Raw genomic sequence first — 13,000 nt, 5'->3', positions numbered from 1 at the left:
TATTTAAACGAATGAAGAGGCTAATTATGGACATTGTCGTAGTAAATATATTATGTTATAGCTTGGTCTGGCTAAAATTTTGTGCATGACCCATCTTGTGTTGGGCCTTCGGATTTAATACAATGGACAAAGACTTCTATCTTGTCGGCCTTGTCAGCAGGTGGCTAAGAACAACACCCACGCCATAGGTCTCTCAGTCCTTCCAACTCACGAGTTCTCCCATGACACACACAAACACAAACACACACACACACACACACATTATTACTGATAACACACGCACACACAAAATCCCCTCTTTCGGCTGAACATTTTCCCAAAACACACACACACACACACACACATTATTACACACACACACATTATTACTGATAACACACGCACACACAAAATCCCTTCTTTTAGGCTGAACATCTGAAGACAGACAACCCGACTCAGAGCCAATGCAATGGAAGTGACCTCGACCAACTCATCAGGACCAATCAGAAGATCAGAACTCCTAGAATCAACCTACTTTATTTTATTGTATAAAATGTCAGCACACAATGTTTAGGGGCGCGCTCTCAGATATCTCCCTACGAGGTTGACGAACGGGTCCGTGCACGCTATTTACAGATATCTTTACCTCTGAATAAACTGCCTCATATTATACAATTATCCACCTCGTCCAAAAGTCTCTACTTGGTCTCCGTTCTCCAGTAAACTTGTTTTATCAACAACATACAGAAGCCAAGTTGGAATGGTATTTAGTCGTGTTTATGAAACGGTAACTTTCAAACGCAATGAACCAAACTAAAAGCAAAAGGTCAACTTTTATAAAAAAAAAAAAGTGGAATAAACATCAACTTCCACGAAATAAATGTTAATGGCAAAAGTCAATCAAACAATCATGGAAAATAAGTTCACGTTGAAAGGCAGTTTCAATAAAATAAAACATTACTTGAAAACAGAAAAGCATTGGACTGGGTAAAGCTTGCATAACTCAGGGGGAAAAAAGCCATGTATCAAAATTAGTTAGATTATCTTCTGATCAACTGAATCATTTAAATCTTTCCTTTAGTTTGTTTCACAACTCAGATTTGATGGTTTAATGTCAGAGGGCATGTATAATTAGAGGATTGGGGAAAACAAATATTTGTTAGTCCTTTCTCTTTGGTCCCCAACTACACAATTTTTTTTTGTATTCAAATGCATTGCCAGCACATGACCACTTCGCATCTAGAAGGGCATGCTTTATCTAATACTCTGATGTGTAGATTTAGAACAAGACTTGTGCATGTTCAAAATGACATGTGTATCTTAGAATAGGAGTGTAGAAAGACTTGAGGTTCTATTGGAAATCAAGGCCTAGCTTTGAGCACTGTACTTCACTGACCATGATAAAATGGCTGTTAAAAATCGAGAAATGGCAAGCATGTAGGAATCAGAGCGTTAAATATGGCAGGAGTTATCGTCACCCTCAACCATGTATGTGGCACTTTAACAGACCAACATAACCCACAGATCATTAAAACATTCAAGAATTGGTCAACAACCTTCCTGTACACTTCAGAACCCCTCCCCAGCAAAAAAAGACAAAAGGTAATTTTGTCACAGCAAGAAGTCTACTTTTCTACTGGCTAAGACAAATATCTAAGTGACAGTTAGCATAGAAATTAAATTACAAGAACCAAGGAGATAGATTATCTCCTTTCAATAACACATGTGTAGCCTTTACAATCTCATTTTACCCCCCCCTCCCCTCTCATTGTAAGAATAGAAAACAAGTACCCTTAACCCTCTTCAGTTTACTTGTGACCCCCCTTGCTGGTTTTGAAGGAAACCTGCAGGATCTTGTCTCCAATGCGGTAACCGTTGAGGCTGGCGATGGCCATGGCGGCCTCCTCGTAGTTGGTCATGGTGACGAAGCCGAAGCCTTTGCACTTGTTGGTGTTGAAGTCTCGGATGACCTTGACGTTGGTGACGGCTCCGAACGGCCCGAACATCTGCCACAGGATGCCCTCGTCAGCATCCTGGCCCAGGTTGTAGATGAAGATACACCAGCCAGCCGTGGAGTTCCCCTGAGCGCTAACCGTAGACATGCCGCTCATGTGGTCCACACTCATCGGAGAGAACCTGCCAGTGGCACAGAACCAGGGTTCTTACTACTCCATAGATGCCCATTTAAAATAACCCAAAAACATAAGGTGCAGGCCTGCTGACCAATTCAGGGATCTAGGTCTCTGGGATTCTAGTCTTGACTCCCCGGATTCACAAAAATATCCTTCTTTAACAACCGGGCACTAGTGATGAGCGATTAGTGCTTTTAGCTTAATGTAAAACCCAAAATAGTGAACATTGAATTACCAAAGCATTTAAAATATTCCATTGTCTGTCAGGTCCACATTGTGTAGGCTAGACTTAAATAGAAAAATAGGAAATTATTATGAAATACAATATTTCAGTTGTGTCTTTCACGCTCACGCAGTACCAAACAACATTATCTCTGTACTCCCCATAAATCCTATTTAGTTAGGCTAGCTGCAGAGCTGTCTGACAAAATCATTTTGCTAACTCTTCAAAGATATGGCATATTTCACGAACGTCGTTGTGTACATTCCTTTCTAATGCAGTCTATGCTCTCTGTGTGCGTCTAATCTAATGTAGCAGGCATAAAAGTGTATCCATCTCTGCCTGTGCTGAAAATACAGGTGCAATGGATTATGGTCAATGTAGTTAATTACCACGTTTCTGCACTGAACTAGGTTGAATATTTGCTTAATGAAAACTACAACTCCCTTCAGCCCAGCGTCCCAGTTATTGATTTCTCGTGTGAATTATTTGAGTCCTCTAGAGAAACAGCAAGTTGGCCTCACAAAAACATGAAATTCAAGTAATTAAACTGACACAAGTCCGTTTTTTAATAACCAAAATAAGAAACTTTTAAGCGCTCTGCAACGACATGGATTGTGTGTGTAGAGCAGTCAACCATACCTGAATCTCTGGGCCTGGTGGTGTACTGGACCTCCAAAGCGCCGGCCCTGGTTGTGGTAGAGCTGGTTGATGAGCTGGGAGTTCTTGGCCTGGTTGGGGCTGGCAGCGAACTTCACTGTGATGGGCTCCGATGCACCAGGGGGTTTCTGGCCGTTCAGGTCTTTGATGGCGTCCTCCGCCTCGGCCCGTTTGTCAAAGCGGATAAAGGCCACACCCCTGGACAGGCCTGAGAAGCAAGGGGATGAAATGGAGAAGTCATTAATGGAATAGGCTGAAGATGCTCTTACACAGATCTGAAGTCTATTGAAAATGTTCACCCAAGGGCCTCCCAAGTGGCGCAGCAGTGCTAGAGGCGTCACTACAGACCCGGGTTCGATCCCGGGATGTATCACAATAGGCCGTGATCGGGAGTCCCATAGGGCGGCGCACAATTGGCCCAGCGGCGTCCGGGTTAGGCGACGGTTCGGCCGCTGGGGGGCTTTACTTGGCTCATTGTACTCTAGCGACTCCTTGTGGCGGGACGGGCACCTGCAGGCTGACCTCAATCGTCAGGTGAACAAGTGTTTCCTCCGACACATTGGTGCGGCTGGCTTCCGGGTTAAGTGGGCGGGTGTTAAGAAGCGCAGTTTGGCAGGTCATGTTTCGGAGGACGCATGACTCGACCTTCGCCTCCCGAGCCCGTTGGGGAGTTGCAGCGATGAGACAAGATCGAAATTGGGGATAAAAGGGGGGTAAAATACAATAAATACAAGTGTTTAAAAAATGCCCAAATAGTTTGGATTTGGAGATGTTAAAGTCTCAGAGTGGTATCCTTGGTGCTCATTTAATTGATTCTGCATAAATATTTCTCATTCAGGCTGTGCCTGCCTACCTACCTGAGGCCTGATCGACCAATACACGAGAGTTGATGATGCGGCCATAGCGTGTGAACATATCCTCCACGTCTTTCTGTGTCATGGTCTTGGGCAGCCCACTAATGTAAAGATTGGCATCCTTAATACCGTCAGAGCTTGGCCTGGCAAAGGACACCTGATGAGGAGACGGCAGGTCAGTTTCCATTTTGAGTGCAATTTATAGGAAAAACAATTATTCAAAAATAAAATAATACTTTGGAATTAAATTGACAACACACTTGAAAAATAAAATCAGATTCAAAATTCCCAAATGTATCATATTGAAATTTTAAAAAATCTCTAAAGCAAAATAAATGTACAAAAAAGATTCAAATCCTGATCATTCAGACACATTGCTGAGCAGTTACCTAAGTAATAAAATAAACAAACCTAATTTTAGGTACGGTCTGTTTAAAAAGTAAAAAAAGCTATAAAAGTAAAATAAATGTAATTGCGAAATTATGCAGGGCTTTGATTCGGCACAACGTCACACTCAAGCAATAACCAGTGGTGTTAAATAAAAAATAAAAAACGTAGTCTGAACAAGATGAATATACGCTTCAGTATAAATATGTGCCGAAAATACAACCATGTCAGGTTACCCGCACAGGCCAATTGCTTCAATCAATCTTGCCAAAAACTATAAATTATAGAACAAAAAGGTTAATTACATGATTGTTTAAGTAAACATGTTACCCAAATACCTTCATATCCTTTCGCAAATAGACACTTTGCAGGAGGGCTCGCCCTCAACTGCCCAGGGACTACTTGAGGAACATATCACATCTATCAGTTGAAACATGAAAACAAAAAACACCTTATTGCACGTTACCTTGATAGTTTTAGACTGTAGTCTCAGCCCATTGAGGGTATTGATAGCCCTTTCTGCATCACTAGCGTTAACATAGTTAACAAATCCGTACCCTAAACTGTGGCCTAGAGAAAAAAAAGGAAAAACAACAAAATAAAATAACAAAAGTGTGTCCATTTCTACAGATTGGATACCAGTCTTCCACGGGAGATATTGGTACAATGCATGCATTTTGGCAAAAACATTTGCAAAGGAAAACATTTCCTGCTAAATATGGTTCAAGAAAAAAAACTGGCCCACATTGAAAAATTGTAAATGAAAAATGTTTAAAAAGAGAAGGGAGTAACAGCCTCTTACAATAACAATGGATATTAAAACATTGGCATTCTAGCAAACAAAAATAACTAACACTACATTGGGAGAAAAAAAATGTGCTGCTCTTTCCAATAAATATTTAAAATGTGAAACTAAAAGACAAGAGAACTAAATAAAATTCCATTATATATGTCCACAAAGAAATGCATTTTAAGATTGGGCCTACATATGGGGTTATCACCAATGCCAATGAAATAAGAAAACATCTCCAAAGACCACCACTAAAAAAAAAGACACTAAAGTAAAGTGTCAAGAACAGATTTAACAAGGTGTATAGCACAGAAAAACAGGAGTTGAACAAAATCCCAAATAAAAAAGTAAATCTCTGATCCCAACACTAATCAGAGTCTGCAACACACAAAAATACTCTTAGCATCTAAATACATTTTTATACGCATTTTTTGGGGCACACAGGAGTTGCATACAAAGTAAAAGACAATTGCGGTAACCAGCAAATACTGCATTGAATTTACAGATTAGTAATCACACAGAAAATATTGGTAAAGCAAAAAAAATATTTGATGTCACAAACAGACTTTTGTAGTGGAAAACAAAAGAGCACATGTGCAGACAAACACTGAGAAGGCCGGGGCCACGTTTCTCCTCGTGGACAGTGATTAAAGTAAGCGAACCGAGCTCAAAAGAAAAGGGGTTTGGACTCACTCTGGTTTTTGTGATAGGGATTACCTGCCACTTTATCGCGGATGAGTTTGGCAGACTCCACCTCGCCAATGCTGCTGAAGAGACTCCGCAACTCGTCCTGACTCATGTTTTGGGGCAGGTAATTGACGATAAGGTTGGTTTTGGCATCTTTGGGCTCATCTTCCATGTGTTCGTCGTAACCGTTATCATAAGCTTCTTGCTATAATTTCAAGAAAATGGGATGGGGGTAAGTAAACCGTTCTGAATCCATCTAGAGCTTTATGAAAGATGACAGTTAACTGGTTTTGTTCTAAGATAATGCTGCCCGTGTCCCAAAAGAACAGACATGCAAAACAGAATGCTTTCTCAAAATACAGCCAAAGTTAATCTGTGGATTTACCTTCATGTTAATTGAACTCTTACTGCCATGCTGTTGCGATTCCCTATTGTCACCCTGACAACTCTGCACCTCACACACCTGCAAGAGTAACACTGGTTATTTCACAAGCCTTTGATGAAGACAACTGAGCGTGTGACACTATTCAACTCATTTCCCCCCAGTTCTTGTCCATTTCACAATAATACAATTGAGGCCAAACCATCTGTGCAACAGCACAATATATAGCAAACTACAAAATGACTTCAAAACACTTGATAGAGCCACTCACTTTGAGGTATCTGATGTGTCCCCTTCTGACTGCCATGTTGATGCTTCACAGATGCAGATTCTGAAAATAAGGGGGGGTACCTTAGTTACCTGAACCCAAAAGCATGTTCATGATTTGGTTGCCTTTGTTGTGCCCTACTGAACTTGACGCAAAGGGGCTTGATGATTACGTATAACTGAATTTATTGATTCATTTGGAATGTGTTCGATCAAAGACGAGTCCTCTTTGGCTCGATGATAATCAAATTCAATTGGGCCCTTGGGTTCTCGAGAGCCAGCTCGATATATGGTCAAATTGCAAAGAGGACCCAAACGATATGAACTACTGTAGCTAGTTAACTAACGTTTGGTAACTAAGTGCAGCAATGTAACGTCGTTAACTATCTAGCTGGCTATTATAAGCTAACGTTAGCTTGCTAGCTAACAAGCACTGGCAACACTCCGTGGGCATGACAACTTTGGACAACGCGAGGACTAAATGATATCGTTAGCCAGATGCTACGTTGCTAACTTGCTAGCCATCTTTGGCAATACCAAAGATACTTACGCAGTTAACTAGTTAACACTATTATATAACTAGATAACATTTAGAAACCATTCCTTGTATTGGTAAACTTATATCATAAAGAATACGAGGGGTAGGTAGTAACACAGAGCTTCTAAACAGTATTTGGTAGTAGCTCGCTAGCTAGCAAATACAAAGTAGCGTTCGCTAGCTAGTTACTACTAGGCCGGTTTTCTGGACCGCATGGCACATAGATAGCTACTAGCTAACTACACCTGCGCACGAATGGAAAGAAAGGACACTAAGCACAATGGGGAACGTAACTTACCTGCTTTACCGATACTCCTGTGATTAATAATAGGCCAAAACGGACCTGTACACGGACACAAAATCAGAACAAATCGGAGGTATCCTGGCTAGCCAGCAATGTTTCCCTTCGTCCAACAAATGCAAACACTGGTGCTGCTACTAGCATGCGCGGACAGTCGTGTAAGAATAAGTAGCTAACGTCACAGCTTCTCAACACACTAAACTCCACCCCCACTCACCAAAGGCGGCAAAGTTTTTTGTTGCAGTTGATTGGGTTTGATGGTCGTCCTTCAAGCTCATGTTATCAACTCCACCAAACTGTCTGCAAAATAGCCTAATGTGTCCCCTTTATTAATTGAAATACCCCTAAAGAAAATAGAGTTCATGAGTTGTATAGGTGTAACAGGTCAAATAATTTTTTATTTTATTTTGTGAGTTGATTTCACCAAAATATTGTATTGTTCAGCATTTCGTGTAGTCTACAGATATTGGGAGAGTTAGTTGTGTAAGTGCGCCCTCTAGAGTTGGTTTGGTTATATGCGGAGGGAGGTCATGCTTTTCTCAGTCTGCATTGTACTCGGCTGGGAGAGGTATGTATTCACTTCGGCGTGACATAAACTTGATATACCTGTTAAAACTAAAACGTTTCAGTGCACATAGTAACTTGTATGTATATTATATGATGAGTGTACGTACATTTAATCAAGCTGTGTCGTGAATTTAGCCATTTTTGAGAGTTGAGAAATTGCTAACTTAGCTAACCTCGTGTTCTGTTTAGCTGTAAGTTAGCAATCATCATTCTATCCTCTTGTATGAAGCTCACGTTGTTCTTTTTATGTTAGGCGGATTCTGGTCGAGGGTAGAGTTTTGAACATTTTCTCTCTTTGATGTTGAACAGGTATGTATTCCCTATATCAGGTTAAAAATGTGTTCATTTAAAATGTTTTCATGTATTGATTAGTGTTTAATGGCACTGAAAAGCTCAAATGTGAAGGATTACATGTTGCTTCGTGCATATTACTGTATGTATTACCTATTTGAAAGATGGTTTGTGTCATGTTGCACAGTATTAATGTAAAGGCTAAAAGCTCAGAGTTTTTGGCAGAGATAACATGAATATGACACATACATAAGATATACACCAGATGCAATGTTTATTTTCCAATGATGTTGTATTTTATTCCTTGTATTTTTGAATGTGATTATATTGAGTCTGCATTGTACTCGGCTGGGAGAGGCGGATTCTGGTCGAGGGTAGAGTTTTGAACATTTTCTCTCTTTGATGTTGAACAGATTGAGAGAGTTGTACACAATAAAGTGCCTTCAAGTACGCCAGTGTGTTGTCTTCAGTGCACCGGAACACAACGCAGTAGTCGGCAACGAGCAGAGCGCGCCGGCTACATTGGTGCCGTGACCCGGATATCTTCGCTTCAGATCATCGCCAGGGTGATCGCCGGTGGTTGCTGTGACAAGTAGGAACCTCTTCGGAACGTTGACAAGTAGAAGGGCAAACATTAATGTGTAAATTGTAGCTCTTAATTGCTTACCTCAGCTACTTCTATCATTGTACAATTTTTTTCATATTCACATGTTTTGGTGATTCACATATCATTACCATAGTCTATTACAACTTTCTATTTAAAAAAAAATAAAAAAAATGGCTGATGGCAAGGATGCGCAGACACCATTTAGTGTTGGAGATGCTGCAGGGGTAAGCCTGGGGAGGGGCAGGTTTATGAGTATGGTGGAGAGCACGCCGGTTAGGGGGTGCTGGTATACTAGGCAGACCTGTACTCTCGTCCACACGCTTACGCACTGATGAATATTCCCCCGCACCACACATGCGTAGCTTAGGAGATGCTCCAGACATTGCAAGCAGCGTTAGTTCAGTGGGCTGTCCTGCATTTTCATACACTCACACCCAAACAGATGAACACTCTCCACGTCAGCCAGTGTCTAGTTCACATGTGAGTTCTGCAGACCTAGGGAGTCTCATCACACAGTTAGCTCATGAAATAGGAGAGAACATTGCTAGCCAATTACAGAGATCTGTTGGTAGTGCAGATAACCAAACCACTCCTACGCCTAGCCTGAACTTAGGATATGGACAGTCTGATTTGAACATGACAGGAGTAAAGTTAGTCATGAAGACAGATGTCAAAGAGCCGCCGTACTTCAGGGGTGATGGAACAGACAAACACACAGTGCATGAGTGGGAAGAGATTATGAGCGTTTACCTGAATAAGAGGGGTGTACACCCGCAAGAGCACTCCCAGGAGATAATGTCAAGACTAATGGGAAAGGCTAGAGACATTGTTAAAGTTACCCTGCGCAGTATGCCATCGCTGCAGCCAGCTGAGAACTCCAAGCTCGTCTTTGATATTCTGAAACAACATTTCAGTGAGTTAACCTACTCCTCTATGCCTTTAGCAGATTTCTATAACACACTTCCTCTGGCTGGAGAAAGTCCCATGGACTATTGGATACGCTTGAACAAGGCTGTGGATGTCGCAGATGAGTGTCTGAGAAGGCAGGGGCGAAACATTGAGGACCCCTCTCACGAAGTCACAATGATGCTGGTGAAACACTGTCCCGACCCCGCTCTTGCAAGTGTCCTAAAGTGCAAAACAGCTGAAAAGTGGACAGCAAATGAGATTCATGAACACCTCGTTGAACATCAGAGAGAGGCTAGAACAATGTGTCAAGCCAAATCTTATCGGCCAAAGAACATTGGTGCACATGCTCAGGCATTAACCACAGAGACAGTCGCTGCTGAAAACCCAACAGACCTTACTGGTTACCCAAAGGCAATGGGGCTTCCATCCTCTCCTCTCCTCCTTCCAGTCTCTCATTGGCTTGCTGGACCGTGTGCTAGAGCAGACGGCACACACAACAGCAGTCGTGCCACCAAGCAGGGGGCCAGCAGCCATTGTTCAGAGTAGATGTAAAGTCTGTCAGTCTGCCGAACATTCAACTACTGCACACTGTAGACAGGCGAACCTCTGTATGGGCTGTTACAAGCCCGGCCACTGGAAGAGAGAATGCCAACAACGCCGGCCAAGAATTAACGCTCAGCCACAGTTAACGCACACATCACCTAACTCTGAGCAAGGTGGAGCCAGTTTAAACTAGATAGCTCACATACGGAAAGGGGATGTGTGAGCGTTGAAGATTCAACCCTTGAAGAAAGTGAAGAATTGAAGGAGATGTATGTCAATGTCTGTAAAGCAATGTCTGATAATTGCACGGTAATTGTTCAGAATATTCACAGAGTTGAGACGTTCAGTGAGTTATTTCACGCACCGGTGACAGTTAATGGCTGTGCTCAGTTGCAAGGGGCTCCTCGATACAGGCTCAATGGCCTGCACGATAAGTGAAGAGGCAGAGCAGAGACTACTATCGGATAGCGTCTTGACCCCACATCAAGAACTCTCACAGCATATCATCCTTGTTGGCTGTGGAGGAGTACAAGTGCGCCCCAAGTGCATGTATGACATGGAACTAAGTCTGTATGGGGTGAAGTGCATGGTCCCAGTTCTGGTGATCACTGGTCAGAAAGACGACATAATAGTAGGCACCAACATGTTGAAACGTGTACTGCATCAGCTGAAAAACGAGAACAGTTATTGGACACTTATCTCGAGCAACACAAAAGGGTCTCCAGATGGCGAACAGTTTCTAGAAATGATGACCAGTCTCACAAGATGGAGGGGTGAAGATGTCCCAGGAAAAGTAGGGACAGTGAAGCTAACTCAGGCGGTGACTCTCCTTCCCAAACAAGAGTACCTGCTGTGGGGAAGACTGCCAAGTAATATACCCAAGTCACCTGGGAGTACAGTTATGGTGGAGCCTACAACCTCCAGGTGTGTGCCTCGGGGCATTATGGTGGGGAGAGTGGTAACACCGCTATGGGGAGATGGCTGGACTCCCATGAAAGTCACTAATATCTCAGACAAACCACTCACACTGAAAAGGAACAGCAAGCTTGCGGACGTCTCTACTTGTGTTGCAGCTGAAGATCTCACACTGTTCCAGGGTTCCTGTCAGAGTGATGCTGGCTCTGTTGGAGTGACTCATGTGAAACAGGACGACAACGGTGACCTGAAAGACAGACTGCAGAAGTCTGGTCTAGGAAATGTCGATATTGATCATTGTGAAGCGAGCCCCTCCACCAAGCTCCAACTTGTGACATTGCTGGAGAAATATCAGGATATATTTTCAAAGCATAATCTTGACTGTGGAGAAGCCAAGGGCTTTGCCCATAGGATCCGCCTCACTGACGACCGTCCCTTCCGTCTTCCATATCGCAGAGTGCCGCCAGCCCATTATCAAAAGCTGCGCCAAGTTCTCACCGAGATGGAGGAACAGGAAATCATACGGAAATCAATGAGTGAATATGCTTCTCCACTCGTGATGGTTTGGAAGAAAAATGGCGACCTCCGGATATGCACAGACTTTCGATGGCTGAATGCAAGAACTATCAAGGACGCTCATCCTTTGCCCCATCAATCGGACTGCTTGGCTGCCCTTGGCGGTAATGCTGTCTTCAGCACCATGGACCTCACGTCTGGATTTTATAACTTGCCCATGCATGAGGAGGACAAAAAGTATACCGCCTTCACAACACCATTAGGCCTGCACGAGTATAACAGAATGCCACAGGGGCTTTGCAACAGTCCAGCGTCCTTCATGAGGATGATGATGAGTATCTTTAGCGATCTTAACTTCAGCAGTCTCTTGTGCTACCTAGATGATCTCTTGATATTTGCCCCCAATGAACAGCAGGCCCTCAGCAGATTAGAGGTTGTTTTCCAGAGGCTACGGGAGCACAATCTAAAGTTGAGTCCAAAGAAATGCCATCTGTTGCGGAGATCTGTGAAGTTTCTCGGACACATCGTTGACAGTGACGGTGTTGCTGTTGACCCAGAGAAGGTCGAGGTCATCACCAAAATGTCAAAGAGGGACTTGATGGAAGATGATGGCTGCACTCCTTCAGTTCGCAGAGTGAAGTCGTTCCTGGGGATGGTATTTTATTACCAACACTACATACCAAATTGCTCCTCCATCGCAAAACCCCTGTTTGCTCTCACAGCTGGCCAGAAACGGAGAGGAAAGGCCGGGAAGTACAGTCAGAATGCGGGAGTCTACAGAAAGCTCAAACCTGCGGATTGGACCCTTGACTGCGATTCCGCTTTCGCCAGCCTTAAGGAGAAGCTCCTGAATTGTGTGGTCCTTAGCCATCCAGACTTTACTAAGCCCTTGGTTTTGTCCATTGATGCGTCTCTTGATGGCCTTGGGGCAGTTCTGTCCCAGATACCAGAAGGAGAAACAAAGGCACGCCCGATCGCCTTTGCCAGCAAGACCCTCACTGGCTCACAAAAGAGGTATCCTGCTCACCGACTGGAGTTCTTGGCGCTCAAATGGAGTGTTTGTGAAAAATTCAGCCACTGGTTGAAAGGCCACACTTTTACAGTGTGGACCGACAATAATCCTTTGACCTATATAATGACCAAACCAAAACTTGACGCTTGCGAACAGAGGTGGGTGGCAAAGCTTTCCCCCCTACACCTTCAGTATCAAACACATTCCTGGGGTAAAGAACATTGTGGCAGATGCCCTGAGTAGAGATCCGTTTGCTAAATCAGTGAGCCAAAGGTTGATCAGTGAGCCCTATGGAAGTCTTTTTGGCCGAGGCGGAGGGAACCAAAGAGGAGAAAGTCCAAGATCTCTTCCGGAGTAAGACCCAGTGTCTCCAGGCACTTGATGCAGGGTGCTGTGTAACTATGGACCCCACTCAAGACAGGCTGGCCAGCAGTCAAGAACCC

At 43.3% G+C, this 13,000-nt stretch overlaps 1 protein-coding gene across 3 annotated transcripts; it reads right to left on the bottom strand.

Moving 5' to 3' along the window:
* Positions 1-740: 740 nt before the first annotated feature.
* On the bottom strand, positions 741-7,370 carry LOC121576455 (ELAV-like protein 1). Of its 3 annotated transcripts, none has more exons than XM_041889609.2 (8): positions 7,195-7,370; positions 6,363-6,422; positions 6,095-6,172; positions 5,716-5,914; positions 4,699-4,802; positions 3,849-4,002; positions 2,974-3,199; positions 741-2,115 (listed from the first exon to the last, which is right to left on the bottom strand). In XM_041889609.2, exons 2-8 carry the CDS (start codon positions 6,396-6,398, stop codon positions 1,788-1,790), a joined length of 1,125 nt encoding a protein of 374 aa, XP_041745543.1. In that variant the 5' UTR covers positions 6,399-6,422; positions 7,195-7,370; the 3' UTR covers positions 741-1,787. The 3 variants fall into 3 exon arrangements, with proteins under 3 accessions (XP_041745543.1, XP_041745544.1, XP_041745545.1); XM_041889610.2 differs by having other exon boundaries at positions 5,740-5,914; XM_041889611.2 differs by lacking the exons at positions 4,699-4,802; positions 6,095-6,172; positions 6,363-6,422; positions 7,195-7,370 and having other exon boundaries at positions 5,740-5,805.
* Between the last annotated feature and the right edge of the window lie 5,630 nt (positions 7,371-13,000).

This window comes from Coregonus clupeaformis, chromosome 11, assembly GCF_020615455.1.
Source record: "Coregonus clupeaformis isolate EN_2021a chromosome 11, ASM2061545v1, whole genome shotgun sequence".
In the NCBI taxonomy this organism is placed as follows: Eukaryota; Metazoa; Chordata; class Actinopteri; order Salmoniformes; family Salmonidae; genus Coregonus; species Coregonus clupeaformis.
Note: the sequence above shows the minus strand (reverse complement) of the source record. Positions and strands in the feature narration are given on the sequence as shown.